Raw genomic sequence first — 26580 nt, forward strand, 5'->3', positions numbered from 1 at the left:
TTGCTAGCTTAGTTTGTAACTTACCATTCTTTTGACAAAGAACATTGTGTATCCTGTCTTGTATTTTTAAGACAGGAAAATTGGTTACAAGTTATGTTCTGGCTGTTTTAAATTTAACAGCCCCTATTGTTTAATAATTCAGTTATATACTGATTAATGGCATGTTTTCATGTACGTTTGACGAGGTTTGTCAGTGATAAAAGATGTTTTGAATTTTCGTGGCATAGTACACTATCTCTCCTTTCATATGCCTTATATTATGCATAATCCAAGGCCTCTTCTCTGTATCTTCTGACATTAATAGCAGATTTCAGTGTATTTTTAATTTGTTCCAAGCTCATCAAAAACGTTTTCAAATGGCAATTTTTAAGACCTTAGTCCTTTTTAAAAAAATAACATTGCATTTTTATTTAAACCTTTCACCAGTTTGTTTTTCTTTTCAGGAGAATTTTTGTGGGCGACTTGATTTCAAAAGTTTTGTTTTGTTTCAGTATTATCTGTAAGAAAAACACTTCCAAATCGTGATGGCTTCGTTACCATTCGAATGAAACCAAACTGGAGCAGTCTTGCGAAAGAAGTATCATGGACTGATACAATCTGATTTGATATTTGGTTATGTATCTTCCCATGCATGTTTTGATAAATTTAAGTAACTCAAAGGCTAGAATTGTTCCATTTTCTTTACGAGGAAGATAAAGAAGTATTAAACAGTCATGAGGTCAAGTTTGGACACTACACTGAAGACCCTTTAAATATTTGTATAGTTTGGACATTACACTGAAGACCCTTGAAATATTTATATAGTTTGGACACTACATTGAAGACCCTTGAATAATTTGTATGGTTTGGACACTACATTTGAAGACCCTTGAAATATTGCATGGTTTGGACACTACATTGAAGACCCTTGAAATATTTGTATAGTTTGGACACTACATTGAAAACCCTTGAAATATTTGTATAGTTTGGACACTACATTGAAGACAAACCCATGAATAATTTGTATAGTTTGGCATACCACATTGAAGACAATCTACGAGTAATTTTGTTGCTTTGACAGAATAGCAAACATAGTTAAAGTGAGGTTGGGCATTCGATAAAACCAAGCTTGACATGCATTACACTGTATACCCTTGAGTGCAGATCTGATAGATTTTCTACAGTAATATTTCTGGGGTCACGGTATGTGTGCATATCATGAGAAAGTGTAATTAATAACATGCATAGGTACATCAGGTTTGAACTCTTAATGGCATGGGTTGACGATGCGCTGTAACTTGAAAGAGAACTCCTGGTGGTTGGGCTACCTTGTTCGTGTCGTCCGAGAGAAAGGTTCGTACTAATAAATAGCATGTTGTAGCTCATCGATGGAAATAAGTTTAAGTACTCAGGTATCGGATGCTAAAACGACTAAGGTTAACAGTATACATGTCAAGATAAGGTGGGAATGGGAAACATATGACTAAAAACAAAAGTGTTATTTTCACATGCTTGTTCGTCTAAGTAGCTAAGTAATCACACAAGCATGAACCCATGGACGAGCACACACACACACACACACACACACACACGATCCACACAAATATATCCATGCATACACATTTTTGAAAATAAACGCACAAATGCACACAAACGCATTATTCGGATACATTTAGAGCATATAAGTATGTGCATGGATAAATGTATGCATTTACAATTCTACGGTTCAATCCAATAGTACACACATCACTAATCCATCCATCAGCCATTAGCCTGTACATTATATTGTAGACAGTATATTGTAGAATATGTTAAGTACGTATCATTATGGGTATAATTTGTTTACATAATCTTTCACCGTCCATCAATATAATACAATTTTGCCTTATTGTTAAATAAATGAAATACAGCAGGAGTAAAGGCTTCATTTAATGGATTTCTCTTGTAAACAGGACTAAGGAAGGGCTTCGTTTAACGGATTTCTCAGTGTAAACAGGACTACTTAAGCGCTTCATTTAACAGATTTCTCAGTATAAACAGGATTAAAGAAGTTTATTTTTCTCATTTGTTTTTACATGTAATGCTTTTTAATTTTTATTTACATTTATTAATAGTGACTATACGACATAAGTGTATGGTTTAAATAAACTGCTACACTGTGCGCGATCTTTAAAATTGGGGCGAGTCGGGTGGTATCATTTTTCTTTGTGGTCATGCTAAAAGTTTGTTTTATAAAATCAAAGTCGCATTGCGCTGATTAATAGATTCTGGTGGATATCGGTTTAGTTTACATGAAACTGATTTGATGTTTGTAGACTTTTCAAAAGAAATGCAATTTAAAAAATAGATATTGATAGTGAATTCCGTGGACACTAATTTATGTACAATTCTTGCGATCATCTTCGTGTTGAGTAGTACTCTGAGCTATGAATTTTTGTTCTGTCCATTGCAATTTTTTTTCTCTCATTCTCCATTTTCCCACTGCCCCATTTTCTCTATTACATACACAGTCTCTCTCAATTTACTTTCGTCATCCTCTTCATGCACCCATTGCTCTCATATTCAGAATGTTTGGTCCAGCGTATGATACCAGTGCACACGTCCTTTTCAGACACAAAAAGAATCTTCATGTTGGAATGTCCGTTATAAATCTGATATAATTTGAGATTGTATGTGTCCAATTATCATTTTGCCTTGTCTTAATCTTTGTTATTCAGGCAATAAGTATGAAAGTATGACCCACCTGTCACAGATTTAATTTATGTCTTAAAATTCTGGTCCGCGGAGGGGCGTTCTATAGTTAATCTTTGGATAAAGGTCTTATATTTACGATAGTGTGTGTGTGTGTGTGTGTGTGTGTGTGTGTGTGTCTGATTATTTGTTTTCCCATACGGGTGATTCTTGTGTGCATTTTTTAAAATAAAAATAGCTTAAATGGCTACATACCATAGTCACATTTCACCATATTACCATCTTTTAAAATCGTACAGTTAAATAACAGATACTTGTAGGAATATTTTGTTTATATTTCTGATATGTGCACGTATATTTAGAGGCAACTCCCACTAAGAACAAATATGATCAAATTTTAACATCTCCAGCTTAGCAGAAAATATAACATCTGGGCCCAACCAAATATTTCCTCACTAGAAGAAACATTTTTCTTTGCGTTTGTACTTTACATGTTTAAAACAGGTCTCATGGTGGAACATATTTCAAGTTTATTTCCAAGAAGCGATGCAAAATGTTCAAGACGACGTTTAGGACACAACAAACTCAGACTTTCTTTTCAGCGTATTCCAAGGTTGTTTATCAGTTTTTGTGTGTGCAAATATCCGCTGACGATGTACACCACTCCTATATTTCGTGTCGCTAGTATACAAAAACCCCATCTGAACACTGTCATGAATTTTGATGGATTTGTTTCGTCTTTGACTAGTAAAATCGATAATTGAGAATGTAAAAAAAAAGAACCGACAGACGAAAGTAAGTCGCAGTCAAGGTTGATCGTAAGAGCATATATTTGATTTGATTAGTCAGCAAAACAACAACAATTTATCATTAGAAGAAATTTGTTGTTATTAAGACAGATTTATTGACCTTCGGATGATGCAGCTAGGGTAGAAATAAAAAAAATACGACGGGCCTGTGTAGGAAACTTTTCTTGAATGTAGAAGTCTGCAAATTGGAGGTAACATAATTATTGAATTTAAGTTACTACAAATTATATAAAATTGCTTAAAATCTGCATTCTTGCGTGAAGGATTAAAAGATTTATCTTTACATAATAATTTTCAAACAGCAGTGTTTATATTTAAAAATAGAACTGAGACGTGTAAATTCATTTTACTGACTCTAGAATATTGGGATGAGATCAATGCTAGTATGCTGTTTGAGATCCAGATGAACCGTCCTTGTATGATGTTACCGTCCTTGCATGATGCTACCATCCTTGTATGATGTTACCGTCCTTGTATGATGTTACCGTCCTTGTATGATGTTACCATCCTTGTATGATGTTACCGTCCTTGTATGATGTTACCGTCCTTGTATGATGTTACCGTCCTTGTATGATGTTACCATCCTTGTATGATGTTACCGTCCTTGTATGATGTTACCATCCTAGGATGATGTTACCGTCCTTGTATGATGTTACCGTCCTTGTATGATGTTACCGTCCTTGTATGATGTTACCATCCTAGGATGATGTTACCGTCCTTGTATGATGTTACCATCCTAGGATGATGTTACCGTCCTTGTATGATGTTACCATCCTTGGATGATGTTACCGTCCTTGTATGATGTTACCATCCTTGTATGATGTTACCGTCCTTGTATGATGTTACCATCCTTGTATGATGTTACCGTCCTTGTATGATGTTACCATCCTTGTATGATGTTACCGTCCTTGTATGATGTTACCATCCTTGTATGATGTTACCGTCATTGTATGATGTTACCATCCTTGTATGACGTTACCGTCCTTGTATGATGTTACCATCCTTGGATGATGTTACCGTCCTTGTATGATGTTACCATCCTTGTATGATGTTACCGTCCTTTATGATGTTACCATCCTTGTATGATGTTACCGTCCTTGTATGATGTTACCATCCTTGTATGATGTTACCGTCCTTGTATGATGTTACCATCCTTGTATGATGTTACCATTCTTGTATGATGTTACCATCCTTGTATGACGTTACCATCCTTGCATGATGTTACCATCCTTGTATGATGTTACCGTCCTTTATGATGTTACCATCCTTGTATGATGTTACCATCCTTGTATGACGTTACCGTCCTTGTATGATGTTACCGTCCTTGTATGATGTTACCATCCTTGTATGATGTTACCGTCCTTTATGATGTTACCATCCTTGTATGATGTTACCGTCCTTGTATGATGTTACCATCCTTGTATGATGTTACCGTCCTTGTATGATGTTACCGTCCTTGTATGATGTTACCATCCTAGGATGATGTTACCGTCCTTGTATGATGTTACCATCCTTGTATGATGTTACCATCCTAGGATGATGTTACCGTCCTTGTATGATGTTACCATCCTAGGATGATGTTACCGTCCTTGTATGACGTTACCATCCTTGTATGATGTTACCATCCTTGTATGATGTTACCGTCCTTTATGATGTTACCATCCTTGTATGATGTTACCATTCTTGTATGATGTTACCATCCTTGTATGACGTTACCATCCTTGCATGATGTTACCATCCTTGTATGATGTTACCGTCCTTGCATGATGTTACCATCCTTGTATGATGTTACCGTCCTTGTATGATGTTACCGTCCTTGTATGATGTTACCGTCCTTGTATGATGTTACCATCCTTGTATGATGTTACCATCCTTGTATGATGTTACCGTCCTTTATGATGTTGCCATCCTTGTATGATGTTACCATCCTTGTATGACGTTACCGTCCTTGTATGATGTTACCATCCTTGGATGATGTTACCGTCCTTGTATGATGTTACCATCCTTGTATGATGTTACCATTCTTGTATGATGTTACCATCCTTGTATGACGTTACCATCCTTGCATGATGTTACCATCCTTGTATGATGTTACCGTCCTTGGATGATGTTACCATCCTTGTATGATTTTACCGTCCTTTATGATGTTACCATCCTTGTATGATGTTACCATCCTTGTATGATGTTACCATCCTTGTATGATGTTACCATTCTTGTATGACGTTACCATCCTTGTATGATGTTACAATCCTTGTATGATGTTACCATCCTTGTATGATGTTACCGTCCTTGTATGATGTTACCATCCTTGTGTGATGTTACCATCCTTGGATGACGTTACCGTCCTTGTATGATGTTACCATCCTAGGATGATGTTACCGTCCTTGTATGATGTTACCATCCTTGTATGATGTTACCGTCCTTTATGATGTTACCATCCTTGTGTGATGTTACCATTCTTGTATGATGTTACCATCCTTGTATGACGTTACCATCCTTGTATGATGTTACCATTCTTGTATGATGTTACCATCCTTGTATGATGTTACTGCCCAGTTTAATTAATTTTCCCTATCACACGATGTTTTATTCTGACAATTGAATAATTATTATTGAATTTTAAAATGTAAGTATCAGATTTTATATATATATATATATATAGTTACGTGGTTAGGCTCTTTCAAAATGTAACAAGAAAAGTGTGAAGACAACAAGCTTTGTAAAATTTAATAAATAATTTATTTACCTAGAAAAACAAGGTAAAAATGAGAAAAAGAACTTACGATTTTACGAATCAAATCCAAAATTGTTCCAAGAATCAAAAAATAGAAGTCCTAGTAATAAAAGTCCTAATGAAACTGATTTCGAATCCCGATGAAATCCAAAATGGAAGGCAATGACGTATGCTGTGGTGAACGTCGTATTGATGTGTCAACAGTTCTTTGCTGAATCACATAAAATAATATTCCAATTTGAATTCTGTATAAATTTCGATATCTGTCTTTGTCCAATAATTAATTTAGAGCACAAGAATTTCCCATGGTATATTTTGTTCTAAATTTTCCGTCTTAAACAATCTGGAAAAAACTCGTGCTGCTTTTGTTTGAGAGTTAAGACGAAGAGAGGTACCTAGGGTGACAGCTTTACTAAGATGATTGCTGCCTTTTGCAGCTGTTCCTGATGGTCTTCGGATTTTTAGACAACCTTTACTGTTGGATAAAATTTGGGGTCATATCATCTGGTGTTATCTATTTTGATTGCAGCCTTGTGCTGCCGGACCTGATGGTCTTTGGTGTTTAGACCACCTTATAAGTGATAATTTAGGGCCTTACTTTTCTAGTGGTGGTAACTGGAGTGCCACTTTGTGTGGCGGGGTCAGATGGTGTTGGGTGTTGGACCACCTCAGATGATCTAGTTTTTGGAACTTATTCGATGTTACTAGGTGTTCGAGTACCCTTAATATTATTATAGCTGTCACGTTCGGTTAGAGTGTTACCAAGGCTTTAGAGGTACTGTGTTATTAGTGCACATGCTGAGATGTTGGTGGTTGTTAGAGAAGAAAGGGTTGTTCAGGGTAAAGAAATGAATAGTTAAGGCTAAAGAAATACAATGAAAATATAAAAGAAAAATGTATTTAAAAAATTTGTAACACATTTGGGGAGTTAGGAAGAGCATTCTGTTACCCCCCCCCCGTGTTTGTTCCGGGCTATAGGCGATAACCACGTATGAGGGTCGTGCCAGTCCTCGTCTCCCACCAGTGGGTCAACACTCTGCTCTCCCCACAAGTCCTTTCGTGTGTTTTTGTTTCCCCTCTTCCAGTTGCACATATTTATATTAAGATATTAGGTCTTGTTTATCCCTTATTATTTGCTGCTCTATATTCATGTTTGATTCATTTTCCTAGCTTATGGATAAAGCTTTTAATATTGTGTTATTTTATGTTCTGGCTAAATCTATTTTGATAAGACAGATATCTTTGCCGAATACTCGGGTCGCTAAGACATGTCAAAGACATCTGATCTTATTGTTCCTTACATTTAGTTTGTTAGCCTGTCTCCTAGTTGTAAATAACTGAATGGTATTTATTTAGCGGGTCATACATCCGGACAACCCAGGGTGATGCAGTGGGCGATAGGCTCAGGTGCAGCACCAGCCCGCGCTTGGCGTTACACAGCCCTATTTGGGCGGTAAACTGTATGTTACCACCGCGTCTAATTCCCCACCCAGTTACACCAAGAGGGGTGTCCGGTGGTGAAATGACCAACTCTATTACGGATGGTTTAATTATGATACTTTAGTTTTATATTTTTATAACCCATATTCGTTTATTAAGTTAATTATATTTATATATGTGAGGTTAAAGTTGGGGTTGTTATTCATTAGAAACTATGGGTATGTTCCCAGAGATCCAATCTTATTTTACTCCATTTTAGTTTGGTACTTTTCTTTCTTTAGTTTTTGGCAGGTGTTGAATATATGTGTTAGGTCTTCTGGAACCCGGTAGTGGTAACAATTTGGAATGTGGGGTTAGGGTTATATGTACTGCCCAAAGTGACTGGCCAATTTAGTTTTTCCTATGTAAATTCTGTTTATGATCCTTTGATCGTTATTGTTAACTTTTGGTGGTTTCCTAGTTCTGTTGACGTTTTTCATGATGGAATATAGTATTGCTTTTCCAGTTTTATTGCCATATCCTTTTGATATAATATTTCATTTCCTTGATGTCAGTGTGGGATAGTATCCAGATCAAGTCAACTTTTTGATGGTTATTTGTTAGTTCTTTAATTGACAGATAAGTTTGTTTAAGGAAATTTTCTCTTGAGTCCGTGTTATTGTTGAGGCTAGACGAAATGACGCTTAGCGAGTCACTTAATATTACTGCTTGCTTGATATTATTTTCTTTAATCCATCTTAGGGCTTCCATGATGGCCCAGAATTCAGCTGTGTAGATGGAACAATGATCCGGTAGTCTATTTCCCATTGTAGTGTTCAATTCAGGGATTACTACTGCTGCTGCTGTTCTTGGGGGGGTGGGGTGTCTGCTATTTTGGATTCATCAGTGTACATTTTAAATTGCGTATTTAGCCATTATTTCTATTGCGGAAATTGATTTTATCTTATACTCCTGTTCATCTTTCTTGCCAAGTTTCGTTAATTGTGTGTTGATTTATTTCATATAATTACACTGGTCTACAATTTTAAGAAATCGTCTGCTTCAGATATAATATGCGTTATTTATTATGGAATTTGATGTGCTAAATTCAAATATGACAGTTAAAACAACTGATTGGCTACTGTTTCGAAGATATTTATGTTTTTACATTCTATGTCTATATATGTTGTGTAGATAGTAGAGTTTTAATCATAAATTGTAAACCTAGGTCTTTCATGTGTTTATCTTTGATTTACCTGATAATATTTCACCTGTCCTGTTTATGTAACACTTTGAAAAACAGCAAAATGGTTATATAAATAAAATGTATTATGAAACAGAAGTCACAAAACTATTTAGTATATATAAGTACATAGTTTAGTCCTTATTCAGTGTCACACGGGGCTTCTTGGCTTATCTCTTGTCCAGCAATAGTCTGCAAGCATTGATGGGCTCCATTTGCCCTGATAGTTGTTCTAGATTGTTGCAACATCCGGGTGAAAGCGCTCGACGTGCTTGTCGCTCAATATTCTGCACTTCAGTGGAAAAAAATCTAGATGAGAGTGCAAAAGAAGTATCTTTAGTGACATGTTGCAACCAAGGCTTTTGTATAGCTTGAGGAGGTTTTTCTACCAACTCCCTGTGGTTGTCTGCCTTGTGTTTCCGAGAAAATTCGTTACCACTAACTGGAATGCTTTCCAAGCTGTCTTTTCCGTGCCATGCAGTGCACGGTCAAATGCATCATTTCGAAGAAGTTCATTTATCTGAGGACCAACAAAGGCACTTTCCTTAATCTAAGCTTCGCTTAACCTTGGAAACTTTCCACGGAGGTACATGAAAGCTGTTTGTGTTTTGTCCATGTCCTTGATAAAATTCTTCATCAGGACCCAGATTGATATCCAAGGGTGGTAACAAAATCTTCCTTGAGTCAACAAGTGGTGGATGCATAACACTTTTACTCCCAAGTTCCAATTACTGTCGGAGTGTCCAAATTCTCTTGACGTAGCGGGAATCTCTCCCAAGACTATCCTATTCGCAGAGAAAGTAGCAGTACTTTGTGTATCCAGTCAGCAGACCAAGCAGGAGAGCAAAAACCTTCAAATCGCCACAAAGCGACCGCTAATGTTGGTAATAGTGTATGTACCTCAAACGTTGTTTCATGTTTTCATAGGTTTCCTTCATATGGACTGCTTGACCAACTAGAATTGATGGCAAAACATTGCCATTATGCAGCAAAACAGATTTAAGACTCGTCTTCGTTGAATCAATGAACAGTCTCCACTCAGCTGGATCATGAACGATGCTGAGGGCTGCCATCACACCATCGATGTTGTTGCAGACTACAAGATCACCTTCTATGAAGAAGAATGGGACAAGAGCCTTTTGACGGTCAAGGAACATGGAAATCCTAACATCACTTGCCAGGAGATTCCAGTGCTATAGTCTGGAGCCCAACAGCTCTGCCTTACTCTTGGATAGTTCCAAATCCCGGACAAGGTCATTCAGTTCACCTTGTGTAACGAGGTGTGGTGCAGAGGAGGAGGATGGGAGAAAATATGGGTCATGAGACATTGATGGTTCAGGACTAGAAGTTTTATCCTTTTTCTCTTCCTCGTCTAACTCATGTGAGGATTATTCTGGTGCATCAGGAAATTCAAGTTAGAATGATTCTGGTGCATCATGAACCGGCAGGCCTTCTGCGTGAGGTATTGGACGTATGTTTGGATAATGCAGTCCACTTTTTCTTCTTTAACACACCTTTACCAACTGGAGGCACCACTCAGAAGTTACAATTGCTGATTTGATCTGTTGGCTCTCTCGAAATCACTGGCGCTGCAAAAGGCATATATTTCAATTTCCTATGCAACCACTGGTGAAGATATGTTGCACAAGTGTTGCAGCATATTTGTGGGGCCCACCTCTTAGCCTGATCTCCAATTCTGCAAGCAAAATAAAGGTAATAGGCTTTCTAAACCATAGTGGTTATACAGTAGTTTTGTGATGCAAAAGTCGTTTACCACAAACATAGCATAAGCTATCTGCATTGTTCACACAAGTACGATGCATCTCTGCTCACTTTGGCTTAACAGAAATGCGTCCCTTTGAAAAATCAAACGCTGACTAATAAGAGAGCACGACATGTATGGTTTCTAGAAATGATATGGGGCAATTTATTCAGCAGAGTGATGTAAGCTTAGTTATGATTGCATCAGCCATAACTTCTAGGAATAACATGATGCAATTCATGTCACGTATGGTGCAATACCAGTTTTAGATTGCACCATTCGTTGTTTTGCCTAAAACGCAAGTACTATCCAAACCCAGTCATAGATTTATTCATAGATCCAGTCAAAGATGTATTTCATATCAAAGGCAAACAATTTCTATCCCTTAATAATATTCACGGCAGAAATCTCCAACTCAGACCACTTCTTCCTGGACACAACAACCACACTGGTAGAAAACAAACTCCATACAGACATCAACTCAAAACCAACCGACAAACACCAGTATCTCCACCCCCACCCCCCAAGCATCTGTCATCCAAAACACTGCATTAGGAACATCCCATATAGCCAGGCACTGAGGATATACATAATTTGCTCCGACGATGAAGCATTCCTAAAAAGGTCTGAAGAGCTATCTAAACATTTAATTTACCGAGGCTAAGACAAAGACCTGATTACGGAGGCAATCCAAAGAGCTAAACAATCAATCCACGATGACCCACTAAAACATGGAAAGAAGGAAACGGCTGATATGTGCCATTTATCCTAACCAACCATGCAGACAACCACAAAGTAAGTAAAATCATTGGGAAACACTGGCCCATCGTGGAATCGTCGGACGCACTCAGGTTAATCCTCCCTAACAAACCTGTAGTAGCCTATCGAAGACCAAAAAACCTCAAGGACATCCTAGTCAGGGCGAAGCTAACGCCAATCACTAATCAAGACCACCCTAATCAATCTGGTCCCTGTGGCGATAAAAGGTGCAAAACCTGTCAAGACATGATAGAGACCAGGACATTTTCAAGCACAGTGACTAGAGAAAAATTAAACTTGTATGGTCCAAACAAAAGGTGCAAAACAGAATGTCATTTATCTCATCACATGTAAGATTTGTAGCCTTCAATATTTCGGAGAAACTGAAAAGCTACACACAAAGATCAACCTTCATAGATCTGATTGGATGACAAAGAAGCTGTACAGAAGCCCGGTCGCAGAACAATTCTCCTCCCCTGGCCACACTTTCAGTGATATAACACTTGTTGCAATTGCTCACAACCCCAACTGGAGTCCCCAAACCAGGAAAGAAAAGGAATCTTACAGGATACGCAGCCTTAGAACATTGAAACCAAGCGGTTTAAACCAAGAAGACTAGAAAAAGACAACCATCTACAAATACAAATATTTTTTGCAGCCGACACAGTTTCTTTAAATTATTTCTCTAAATTTGCTTAATAGCATATGACTGCTATGACAATGAAATACCCGGGATATAATATGCGCTTACATAAATTCACTTAAAATAAAAGATGTTATGGCTCATTACAAATATTTTCCAGTATCAGCAACAAGCTGAAATAAACTAGTTGACACATAAACAAGTTGTTGAATTCCTGTAGAAACAGCCATGTAAAGTTTCACAAACATAACTATTTTTCTGTTTTATTTGTTTGTCTTGTCTATGTTTTGTATTTGCCTTTGAAAAAGACTCATTAAAGAGGCGAAAGCGCTCAGGCTAGCCAGATGCTAGTTTTGCATATATATATGCCGATCGCTAAGGTCAAGACCACATATATTTTGGTAAAAAACGACACACATTTATTTGAATGGATGTCACGTAAACATTACGTGAAAATAGGAGTGCGTTTGCCCTGTGGAGTTATCATGCACGCCCCAATTGTTGATTGGTTCAATTACTGGAGAAGTTCATAACATGACTGTTTGAGTTATTTCAAAATAATATAATTCAATTGTTCGATAATCTTTAAGTGAATCAGATGATATTGATTCTATTGATTTGGTGCGTATATAGAGGCTATATAATGAAAATGCACACACCTCGTTATTTTAGTCTTCATTTATGCCAGAGTTGTAAGAGAAAGAGAGAAGAGATAGTGGTTTATTTTGTTGAAATAGCAGGACAGGAACATTTAAGTTAAACAGTCAATACCTATTGGAATATGTAAATTTAATCAAGGACTTGAAATTTTGATAATTCTATCAGATTATATTAATCTTTCAAGGATTTTAGTGATATTCTACTTTCATGGAATTACCTTGAAGTAAAACCTTTTGGATTTAGAACTTTTCTTCGTCACTGGTGCAAGCACGTCAACACATAAACACATTAGAACCGTTATATTTTGGAAAATGCAATGCTTGTTCAGTTTTACCTTGTATTCTTACATAGTTTAAGCCCAAAGACGTAACAGTACATGTGCGTGTACTATACCCAGGCAATAAACAGCTATAATGAAAGGAGTGAACAATAAACTTATTTCGTATGTATATGACGTTTGTATGAATTTATTTTATTGTTTAGGTGAATTTAAGTGATTATTGAATGAATAGGTGCCTTCTTTCCATGAGGCTAAAGGCCAGAAACTTAAGTATAACCTAGTAATTTTCCATTTCTCAAATTGTTGGTATTATCTCAAGACCTATGGTCCCTCGTCTGCTTTGATATTTAAGTAAATTTTATCATCTATTTGTATTACTGAATTATTAAATGACTTTTGCGAGACTCCAATGCTCATAATTTTTAATATGTTTTGTAAAAACGTTTGTTTTGTACTATTTTCCTACAAATATGCTTACATTTTAATATTTTGAGTCATGTTTATTCAATTTTGAAATAAATGGTGGGTGGGGTTCACATCTTGGTGACCTGGATTTTCTTTTGAAATAAATAAAATAAACATGGCTGGTCACATGTTGAAAGGTTGTGCATTTTTAAAAAGTCCGAAAGGAGAAGTGATTCCCCTAAACGACCGCTTTCGCAACGTTTTGAAAACGGCGAGGGTCACAGATTGGTAAGCTAGGTTCTTTTAAACATTTTGAGAATCGATAAAAGGTGGTTCAAGATTTGTTTTGATGTTCCATAGTTCTGAAATTTATCATGAATTTGTTATCCTGATGATATAGACCAGGTTATCCTGATGATATAGACCAGCTTATCCTGATAAAATACACCAGGTTATCCTGATGATATAGACCAGGTTATCCAGATGATATAGACCATGTTATCCAGATGATATAGACCAGGTCATCCAGATGATATAGACCAGGTTATCCTGATGATATAGACCAGGTTATCCAGACGATATAGATCAGGTTATCCTGATGATATAGACCAGGTTATCCTGATGATATACACCAGGTTATCCTGATGATATAGACCAGGTTATCCTGATGATATAGACCAGGTGTCGGCAAAGGTTTGGAACTGCTGAGTCAGGTCCGCTCAATTATCGAGTGCTGGTGCCAAGTCATATTCGTCCCTTTAATTTAATTATCCTTTTTAGTACACACAATACCAAACTACTACTCGTACCGCGCGCCTTTACAAAGAGTCTGGCGTTATACCGTTAGGAAGCTCCGAAAGCTTTGCGGACACCTGACATAGACTATCTCCAATGAATGTATGAATGAATGAATGAATGAAATAATTAATTAATGAATTACCTCTCTCGATCTGAATAATTATTTTCATCTGCACACCACACACACAGACACACACACACACACATATGTGCGTGTGTGTAGGTGAAACTAATCAAATCGACAGATGTAATTATATATATAATTTTCCTAGATTCGTAGAAATGGATAAATATTTTATTGCAGATCGAAAATGAGCTGCCCTTTAAGTACACATGTGACATATTCATCAGGCATCAGGTGCAAACTTTCCTTTCTGCTCATTTGAATGATTGAGCACATACAGGTGTGTAGTAATGAAAACAAATTGACCGACTGGTTGCTTGATAACAACGCACACTATAGGAGGATAAAACACAAAATATTGAATATTGAACGCTTCTTTTGAGCATGGTGCATTCAACTAGATCCAAGCGATATTGATCGAATCAACAGCGCACAATACGTCTTGATTTCAGTAGTTGATACATCGGAAGAACTTTATCACAGTGAAGCTATGATAATAGGGTATTTTTTCCCATATGTAAAGAAAGGCATCAAGAAATTGGGAATTTCATATTTCAGCTATGTCCTTATAACAACTCTAAAAATTATTAGACCAATCAGTCTTGACTATTTTGCGTACATTTTAAAACGCACAAGACCGCTCAGACTCTTTCGACAGTTCAACGTTCCACTATAGAAAGCGAAGCCCCACCCTATCGCAGATATAGCTGGCAGCGTTTCTGGGCATGTCATTGTACACAAGATGACAATCAAATGGAATACATATTCAAACTTCTCTCGATCAATTCGACGATATTGTATAGTGCAGTAGAATGCGTTATTTTTTAAATGGTTATTTATGAAAGAAATTAGTTCAATATTTTAGTTGTACAAGCAAATGGTTTGCTTAATACCAAAATACACCGATCGATAGAAATATTTACAACGCCTAGAAACACTGTTAAATGAGGGCAATACCAACGATATTTCATCGTACCATCATAGTCTTTGTTAATCAACTCCTTTATTTAATTATTTCAGAAAATGATCTCAAATGAGTTATTCAAGAAATAGTAGTTTTGTTTAGATTTTTACAAGAGTACAAATTTGTGGAGAGTGTTTGTATAGCTTCCAGTTGGCGGACGCTTAAAAACTAATTGAAAAAAGAAAAAGAAATAGTAGATATGTTTAAATAGATCTTACACCCTTCCACTTGTCTAAGTTTTAAATATTGGTCACTGACTATCATATTGGTTGCTCTGTTGATGAGCCGGAAAACTCATTATTTTAGATACAATTATAGGGGTGGGGTGGAGGTGGGTAGACATGGATGAGTATATTTTATTGACTATCATAAAACTTTATATAATTAAATCTATCTCTGTCCTGCAAGAATAAGAAATACTAATAATTTATTCAAATGAACCTTCTGGCTTAATCCGGTGTTGTTACTCGTCAAAAGCCTGACGAACCTTTCTTGTAAATAACTTTAACATTGCTGAAGGTAAATGATGATGATGATGATGACGACGACGACGATAAGCATGATGATGACTACGACGATGTTGATGATGACAATGATGATGATGATGATGATGACGACGACGATAATGACGACGACGATGATAATTATGATGATGATAATGATGACGATGATGATGACAATGACGATTTATATGCACAGCAACAGTTCTAGCATGAAACAGGTCTTCAAACGGGTTGGGGCGGGTGTAAACGCTAACATGCATCTACCTCAGCGTAAAAGTCTGTGTTTTGTAATTTTCTTCACATCGAGCTGTCTGCAAAGACCCACGCTCATAAAAATCCGCCTTGAAAGTTTATAAAGATCTGATTTTGAACGAAATGAACGTCGCATCATCTCGTAGAATCAAGAATATCTGCTGCCAATGTTTTGCATATCTATCTGTCCATGTACACAATGTTGCAGCGCAATACAGCACAATTCACTCCAGAACGTATTTTATACAGAACAATCAGGATGTTAGGGCTGTAAAAGCACAAACTGTTTAGTAAAATGCCACCGGATAGCACCTTTACACAATCATCACGTCCTACTTTTGTCACGCACTGATTTTTTTGTTCTCGAGTGTATATCATGTGACAGCGCCTGAGAATTTTGATAAAACTGACTGAATTCCATATATTAAACGATAACGACACAAGCACATTCAAAATAAGTAAATACATATTAAAATATAGCTAATTAATCAATTAACATTAAGACTTCGATCCCTGATGCACCAGTTCCAAAACAAGTAATAAAAGCTTACAACTCCCTTCAATGAGTCCTTCAACTTGGAAAGAATTAAGAAGGATGAACAGACAGAAATTAAACACTTTATATATATTTGCTTCAGTGGCTTAAGAACAAGAAAGCTTGTATTGTTGTGAAAACTGAAGATGTAGGTGCTTCTTCTATTCTGCTAAATATGTGTTTAATGCACCAATTAATACACCAATTAATCAAAACAAAATATGGTTACAGTTATTGGTTTCATAGCTATACGGTAAAAATAGAGGTTATTTAGAGTTGAAAATGTATTTGATATAGCCATAAAGTTTTATAAAATATTAGAAGGGGGAGACAGCAGAATTGAAGAAAACTGCACAAAATGATTTAAAACAGAGACATGTTGACCTTTTAATAATATTTCGATGTGGTGATCCTAATGACTATATGAGCCTCAGGTTGCCTAAAACGCTCGCCTTTACAGATCACTCACACATTTTACTTCTGTCCGCGTGTGTTCGAGTCTCCTCTCGACCAGCATGGGTATGTGAGAAAGCTTGGCAATGACTTCCCATGAGTCAGAGATCTTCATCGGGTCTTCGGAGTTCTTCCTCCACCAAATATACTGGCGTCATGTATAGCTTATCATGAACTAAAATGGCGTTAAATGCCACAGAACATTTATGTGATATGTTTAGAAGTCAACTTGGTTAAGTTTGTGTTCACAGCCCTTTTTTCATCAACATATCAACAGTCTTGCCCCAACTGGTGCTCGTAAAAATCCATTGCTCATTTGACACATGTGCAACCTTCGTGAACAACAGACTCATTGTGATCAGAAATGAGTACCTCAATTCGTATCGATAACCAATTGAACAAATTTCTGAATGATCCAGCGTCAATATGGCAGACCAATGCTGACATGTTTCCTTTACTCCGTTCTGGCGCTCAACTTTATCTAGCAGCGCCTCCAACATGCGTCCCAAGTGAACGTCAATTCAGTGCTGCCGGCAACACCTTGTCAGACAACAGATGTTGTCTACTGGCAGACATTGTCGAGAGACTCGTTTTTTATATATAAAGCTAATGTATTCTTTATGCAGCAGTAATTGTTGGACTGCATTTGAAAATTTGAATTTTGATATTCATTAGTTAACGTATAAAGCATTATCAAGACGTTTAACTGCAGCACTTTTATATTTTGGTAATGCCTTAGTTACTTTGAACCATCACGTGTTCGTTGTTATTTACTTTCTAATTAATTAAAATGTCATTAGAACTGCTGAAATTTTTATTTTTATTTTGGAGCATTCAGTTACTATCCGTATTCGTATTCGGCCGAATAGTTATGGGTCTCTTTTCGTACGCGGCCGAATAGTTAAAACCACTATTCAGTACAGCCCTAGTGTAACGTGTAATACTGTCTTAAGATATTGAAAGTGTAACGTGTAATACTGTCTTAAGATATTGGAAGTGTAACGTGTAATACTGTCTTAAGATATTGGAAGTGTAACGTGTAATACTGTCTTAAGATATTGGAAGTGTAACGTGTAATACTGTCTTAAGATATTGGAAGTATAATGTGTAATACTGTCTTAAGATACTGGAAGTGTAACGTGTAATACTGTCTTAAGATATTGGAAGTGTAACGTGTAATACTGTCTTAAGATATTGGAAGTGTAACGTGTAATAAGCCCACTTTTAAAAACAGATGTTGTTTCTTTCCTAGATGAACATGTTAGTTTACTTGTCTTGGCATCAGTGGGTGGGTGTTATTGTATTTGTTATCGAAGGTGTAGAGAAAACAACGAATAAGATTAGAATTCGTAAACGATTTTAAAAAAATGTATAGCAGCTCACACAACCATTAGCATTAATATCAATGGCTATTTTTGATCAATGTTCTTTGTGGTTTTGTCGGGTCTAAATTGTACTTGATTGGCACTTAGTGATTACCATGCATAAACTAACGTTGAGAGATTCGGATCGCATTAACATAGCTGACAGTAGGGCTTTCATCATCATTATTATCATTTATCTCTACATATTATTTTCATCATTTTTACGTATTTTTGTCTTCTATACTTTATTGTCTAATCGTCCTTGATTGTTTATCAGCTCATGGCATATTACCCTTTCTTACGTAGGTACTATTGAAAGGGTTTAATCCAAGTCGAAATGAGATTTTATACTTCATTTATATAAACTATTTTTGGATCCATCGATACTAACCATGTCACTAGGTAACAAATAGATACCGTCACTACCAAAATAGTACAGTCCCATTTCACTTCTCACCCCCACCCCCAGACACACCCACCCAACCACCCACACCCATATATATATATATATATATATATATATATATATATATATATATATATATATATATATATATATATATATATATATATAGAGAGAGAGAGAGAGAGAGAGAGAGAGAGAGAGAAGATTTCTAAACCTTTTTTTAAAGCTCAGTGTGTCATTGTTTTATGACAGGCTATCGCATCAACAAGTTTTATCATTTTCTAATGTTATTTGATCTTTGTATGAATAACTTCGGCTTTATTAAAATTTGTTTACAGTTCATAAGATAGGCTGTTATTGGAGACCGGTTCCCAAACAAACTGGATCGCCATCTTCCAGGTGCTGACACAGAAGTAAATATGTTTGTCTCCATGCCGATATCGATCAAATATAATATCCCGTTTGAAGCCAATTAAAACTTATTGTAAATAAGCCAATTTAATTGCATCCGGCGATACACTGAATTTAGTTTTTGAATCGATAAAGACTCTTTGCCACAAACATGATTTTATTGCATACAGAGAGTCATTCTTATGGATAAATCGTGTTTTCTGTCAAGTATGTTTTCTTGTGTTTTAGAAAAAAAAAACCAATGTGAAATATTCAATCTTAGGGACAGACAGATTCATAAAAACGGAGAAGAATTTATGTTTGTACTCATGAATAATGTATGTATGTATGTATGTATGTATGTATGTATGTATGTATACATATACATACATATTTGCCAAGTTTAGAACCACATACATTTCTAACTGTATTCTCATCCTTTACATCTGTGCCAAGAAGACTTACTTTTGCTGTCCAACCAGATACTACATTAGTAGCGTCTTCACGAGGGAAGTACATATATTGTCAGGACTTGAATTCCAGTATCTCGAAATTTCTCTATGAATTTGTTTATTTACTAATGTTTTATTAATAAGTTCATTGTGGTCTCGTTATATCAATGTGTTCACTACTCTTATTCGTGCTTCGTATTGACTACAAGTTCAGTTAAATTCGTTTTGCCCATTGATCATCTTCGTACTTTTGAGGGTCTTATACCATTCCTACTTCAGAGGGCCTTATACCATTCCTACTTTAGAGGGCCTTATGCCATTCCTACTTTAGAGGGCCTTATGTCATTCCTACTTTAGAGGGCCTTATACCATTCCTACTTCAGAGGGCCTTATACCATTCCTACTTTAGAGGGCCTTATGCCATTCCTACTTCAGGGGGCCTTATACCATTCCTACTTCAGAGGGCCTTATACCATTCCTACTTTAGAGGGCCTTATGCCATTCCTACTTTAGAGGGCCTTATGCCATTCCTACTTCAGGGGGCCTTATACCATTCCTACTTCAGAGGGCCTTATACCATTCCTACTTTAGAGGGCCTTATGCCATTCCTACTTTAGAGGGCCTTATGCCATTCCTACTTCAGGGGGCCTTATACCATTCATACTTCAGGGGGCCTTATACCATTCCTACTTCAGAGGGCCTTATACCATTCTACTTTAGAGGGCCTTATGCCATTCCTACTTCAGGGGGCCTTATACCATTCCTTTTATCGAAGTTAACTTGCTCACTACATACACCAGTTTGGCTTTTCTGCTTGCAAAGGGAGAAGGTCTGTCTATTAATTACACCAAAATAAACTTAAAATATGAATGTTGCTTCTTTTGCACAGCAACTCTCCGTGTAATGTTTCTTCACCAGAGGATGCGAATCTCGGTATATTTATTAGGGACAAGAATTCTGACGCTGATAAAATAAAAACAGGATATCTGACACTAAAAAAAGATAAAGGCAAAAAACAAAGCAAAACACTAACAACTGCAACGACGACGAGAACAACAGCAAATAACAGCAGTGGCACGATAGTTCAAAGCGCCCGGGGGCAATGTTCTTTAGTATCGCCCATTATTTGCTACAGAGAACCATTTTTTTATTATCAGTTCTCAACCCATCCACCTCATAAGTATAAGTATTGTGAAGAAATGTGAAATACTATGAAAATTTCAGCTGCAAAAAATGGAAGCTCACGACTCCTCCTCTTTCGCCTTCCTCCCAGGGGCAATAGCCCCGTCCTAACACCCCAACCCTCTCGCTCCGCTACTTACAATAATAACAAGTCATCCACCCATTTACTTTCTCTCTCTCTCTCTCTCTCTCTCTCTCTCGTATTTGTTCCCCATATCATTTAACTGTTTTTATTCACTATGCACACGTAGGACGCTGTTTTGACTATGACGTCTTTTAAAGAATGATTTAACATACTTACCCAAACTTTGAGGTTAATCTTGAGTTACTAAGAGTTTATAGTCTTTACAGTAGATACAATGCATGGCATCGCTGTTTAAAGATAAATAAACTAAATAAATAAAAGTCATTTGGCTTTTCCGTTATCAGGGGAATTTTGATTTGAGTATAGTTGTGCTATCGTGCAATAAAGAAAGTCAAGAGGCTTTTCTAACTAAATCTGCTATTGATTTACTGTTTAGGTTTACAGCCTATCTTGACTGGAAAACGTCGATGGCATATCCTGATGGGATTCTTCTCTCGGATTGGTTGATCTAAATGCGGGGAGTATAAAAACCCAGCGACGTGTATACTCGTGTACTGTAACGGTTGCTTCATGACAACAAGGATAAACATTGTGTATGATCAGTATTCTCATCGACAAAAAAATCCGTCAGGACACAGCAATGGTTGTTCGCGCAGCCGACAAGAGAATAGTTCAATGTGCAATAGTTGGAGACGGAATGGTAGGAAAGTCGGCGATGGCATTCTCTTTCCTTGGACAGAGTCTGCCGATTGAATATGTGGCAACAGTATTCGAAAATTATGCCGGTAAGTGAATCTTGTAAGAGGCCTTTTTACTTTGAGTAAGATCGATTTAGAACTGCATATTAATGACAATTCTTCTATTTCCTAAATTTTGCTAAACGCTTCAAACATACTAATATTCAATCAAATATGGAGCTAACGAGTTTATAAAAATTGTAAAATTGCACTCTAAATCATAGAAAAAAGAATTTTTTCTGTGATCATAAAACTAGATACGGACGAGGAAACATATTAACGGACTTGAACTATTTGTTTTACGTAAAACGGTATTAAAAAAGCTCTCTTACATAAGTGGAATGAAAGATAACCATGGATAAATTTATCGAATTATATTTTTCTTTTCTTCAACATTATTTTTGAATGATCATTTTTCTCCACCCTACAGGACGAATCTCAGTGGCTGGTGAACAGTACACAGTCAGCATCTTCGATTCCGCTGGGCAGGTAAATAAAGTCACCCTAAATTTCTACCAATATATTAGGTCAACAACGATGTCTATGAGTTATAAAATTTTCATGTTTGTAAATGTCAGTTGTTGTTGATATAAACACCAACAGAGATATATATATATATATATATATATATATATATATATATATATATATATATATATATATATATATATATATATATATGGCCAGAAAGATAATTTAACTAATTTCCCAGTTAGGATCGAATGCATGAGTTGTCACTCTAAACCGCAAAACGCCTTCTGTTTGAGATTCCATTTTTAGTTTTAAAGCACATCGAATTCGCTATGCCATCGTGCCGATCAACCTTCGTGTACTGGTATCATGTAAAGTGGCATAACACTGACATTTTGCACGCGCGTCAAAACAAGTTGGAATTTTGTTTTCACTGTTAGGTATTGATTTAGACTTGTGGGAGAATATGACCAATTTCTCGTATTAAAGAGAGCCATACAAATCAAGTATTTTTTCTCCATGTCTCAGACCCAAATTGGAGTTGTAAGATATGATGAGAAAATGCTAGTAGACAAATAAATTGAGGTTAATGCATGACATCATCGTCTATCGCTGAAGAGCATGTCTTTTCCTTTTTTTTTTTTTTCTTTTTTTTTTGTGAGTGGTGTCGACAAATACATATGGATAGTTTGAAACCGGTCGATTTGAATCTTCTATTCCAGATCTTTAGCTTGAACCCGGTTTTTTTTCCCACTACGAGGACCATACATAATAAATAAGCGCTGTACTCCTTGAATTTCTCCTAAAATTGTTTTGAAATTAATCGTACTTTTAGTTGTGTTTTCATTTATCAACTGTGTGAAAAAAAGAGTTAAACTAATCAATGTACAAATAAGCAATTACGGAGGCTATAGAAATCTGGATGTGCCATATCTTGAAATGTCACATGCTTTGAGTGATCCTTTATTGTTATCTCTCATGTGACCCCGTATTCACATTCCAAAGAGATAGCGTCAACGGGAAAGCCGATTTCGCGTGATTGGACTGTCAGGTCGTAATATTTATTATCCCGAGTTTTCACAATGTTAAATATCTGTAAAGGTTCAGTTGAAGCTCACCCCCAAAATACCATAATTTGTATATCACATCAGCGACAGCATCTAAATTCTCAGATAGGTAAACTGATTAACTATTTGTCTATTGATAATTTCATGATTTTGCTTTCATTTAAATTATGTTCGTGTAACCTTCAGTAATTTCTTTGTGTTTGCAGCATGACTATGAAGGACTAAGAGCCTACACGTACAAGGACAGTGAGGTATATGTCGTCTGCTATTCTGTAGTCGATAGAGAGTCATTCCAGAATGTCCGGGATTTCTGGATACCGGAAGCGAAAAGTTCCACGAAGAGGCGAAAACCAATCATTCTTGTAGGAACGCAGGCAGATCTCAGAAATGAGAAGGGTTGTAATGTTGACAGTGTTGTCAAAATAGAAGAAGGAAACGAACTCGCTAAAGAAATTGGTGCCGATTGTTTCATGGAATGTTCGTCTTTTCATAACAAAGGTGTAAAGGAAGTGTTCGAGAATGCAGTCAAGACAGCTTTGAAATACAGAAAAAAGAAGACTAATATCTTCAATCGGATTCTTAGACGATATGTAACTCCTGACTGACAGAACCAATACCAACAGGTACCAAGTCCCTAATCGTCAAGCCCTTTGGTTTGGATCCTGTCCTTACGCCGTTGGTCAGACCGAGATTCCACGAGGACCCAATTTTCCAGGAGTGGTGATTTTTCATATGATTACATCAATCTACCAATCCCAGTGGTCATACGCATCCATTAAAACAATAGCCATGAGGTGTGAATGTGGACAAATCACATGACCTAATTTTACGATAAGAAATAATTGATAGTGTCAGTAGTACTAATTAATGGACTTTGTTCACTATTTGTTATCCGTTTGGCCAAAAAAAATATGTTTCCTACTGCACTGGTTTTAAATTAAGGTAGTAGTTAGTTATCTATTTTAAAAAAAAAATAATTCAACTTTATATGTATTATAATGATTAGTATATATAATGTATTAAGCGCTTCAAGTACTGGGCTAATCTGGCTCAGTTAGATGCACTAATCAATTTTCAAATTTTGTTTAAAAGAATATTTTTTGTGTTTTTATTTAAACATTATTTATATTATAATGACTAGTATATACAATGTACTAAGCACTTCAAGTACTGGGCTAATCCAGCTCAATCAAATGCAGATATAAATTTCGGGAAGTTTCGTTTGTTTCTATTTTTTTTTTACCCTGGACAGAAAAACTGCCAGGGTCGGCAACGAAATATAGGGACGGTCTGCCGACAGGAAACAAACATATTTTTTTGGCCTTACGTGTGTTAGGTTTGATTGCACAATGTCATCAAGAGCCACATTATCATATATGTCAGTGAGTGACCGTCGATTAAATGTTAACTGACCAACGGGAAACTGGATCATGTTATAGGTGGTAAGACAAAGGTCAACCTAACCCAACAGTGGGTTGTTAAATTTAACGTCCTCGGACATTTTATTGGAATGTTCGACAATTCATGGTATCATACGTTGAGTTCATTTTTCCATCATAAGTGACTTCAACTGACCAATGCATGACTCCAACTGACCAATGCATTGCAATTGGTTTTATCAGAAACACGGCAGTTGCCGGTTGTTTAGAATTGTTTTCACAGGTATAATTTGACTGGAAATCGAAAAAATATTAAAATTTTACTGTTTTGGGCTTCTATAATAAATTGTTTTACGGCATCTGCAGTGTTTTATCTGACAGAGGTAAGTACAAAGGGTTGAAATCATTTCAATTTTATATTTTTCGACTTAGGACATGCATGTCTGTAGTAGAGGTTAACTTTTGTATAGTAATTACCTTAGTCGTTTCACTGGTTTTCGCCTAATATAGTCGTTATTAATAACAAACAGGTGGCATATATCGTGCTTCTTGTGCACTTTTGTGTTTTTTTTGTAAAATTAGGAAAATTTTGATTATTGTTCACCAAAGATTGAAGACGCTTTAATTGGAGAAAAACGTGGATGTTCTTATTCCGTCTGCAGATTGAGTAGACAACATATTGTTTTATATTTAAATACATAGTCAATATTGAGTAGACAACATATTGTTTTATATTTAAATACATAGTCAATATTGAGTAGACAACATATTGTTTTATATTTAAATACATAGTCAATATTGAGTAGACAACATATTGTTTTATATTTAAATACATAGTCAATATTGAGTAGACAACATATTGTTTTATATTTAAATACATAGTCAATACCTTAGGTAAGTGTGAAATCCGCCTCCATTGTTGCACAACTACCTTTATATACCATGGCCTGAAATGGTTGCCTCATTCGCTATTCTAATGTGATCAACCAGCTAGCATTTTTCGTAGTTTTGCAGTTTTTCACATTTGGGATACTAGTGTTATTTAAAGTGCAAGAACTTGATAACCGCATCTTACCCCTAAATTTCCTACTGCTATATTCGAACGCAATTATGCCGAAGCCCCAATCTAGCTCAAAATTGCGATTGGCTGGATACATATTATTCGAAATTTGACTAAAGACTTTCCAGGAATGCTCATGGTAGCTAAGTAAGTCTCTCATAAAAAAATGATGCATAAACATACCTTATTCTTGTAAAAATAATAGGGTTTTATTTTATTGTTTTTTGGGAGTCGGGTGGCAGGAGCTATTCCTAAAGAAATAAACGTATTCCTTAATCTCCGGTGAGGAATAGATGTGACGGTGTAGAGATATTAAATGAAACTATTTTCACGAGACTGAGTTTTGTACGTTCCATGGTTTCCCTTTATTCAGAATGCATTTGTAAACGATTTAACACTCTCTGTTTATTAAGACTATATGAGTCTGTTGAACACTTTATAATACGACAAATGAACATAGGTCATTGTTCATGCAATTGTGGCATTGCATATGCCACACACACACACACATATATATATATATATATATATATATATATATATATATATATATATATATATATATATATATATATATATATATATATGGTTATTTATTTATTGTTACTTGTTTGTATCTGTTATTTCTACGTAGCTGCTGGTCAGCATTGATAATAAAATGGTCTCATTAAAACTGAAGTCTACAATAAACTGTATTTGTGTCATTACTAATTGCTCTTTTGCTGTATATTTCTACTAAAATTATTAAAATGAATACATCTATCATCCTCCCTATCATCTCTCACGTACACGTATAAGACGTGTAAGGGCACATGCACATATAGAAATAGGCAGTCATCTGCAAGATACAGTGCACCAGTCCTACTCTTCTCTCATCTCATATGCCTCCTCCAACACAAACAATATATGAAAGGGACAGAGCACACACACACACACACACACACACACACACAAACACATGCATCATTAAATCT

At 36.1% G+C, this 26580-nt stretch overlaps 1 protein-coding gene across 1 annotated transcript; it reads left to right on the plus strand.

Moving 5' to 3' along the window:
* The first annotated feature begins 21423 nt into the window (after positions 1 to 21423).
* On the plus strand, positions 21424 to 26296 carry LOC149808251 (cell division control protein 42 homolog). The gene is made up of 3 exons (XM_089975472.1): positions 21424 to 21677; positions 22060 to 22118; positions 23374 to 26296. Exons 1-3 carry the CDS (start codon positions 21488 to 21490, stop codon positions 23770 to 23772), a joined length of 648 nt encoding a protein of 215 aa, XP_089831598.1. The 5' UTR covers positions 21424 to 21487; the 3' UTR covers positions 23773 to 26296.
* Positions 26297 to 26580: the final 284 nt, after the last annotated feature.

The sequence above is a fragment of the Sinohyriopsis cumingii genome, chromosome 1, assembly GCF_028554795.1.
Source record: "Sinohyriopsis cumingii isolate HCF-2022 chromosome 1, ASM2855479v2, whole genome shotgun sequence".
Taxonomy (NCBI): Eukaryota; Metazoa; Mollusca; class Bivalvia; order Unionida; family Unionidae; genus Sinohyriopsis; species Sinohyriopsis cumingii.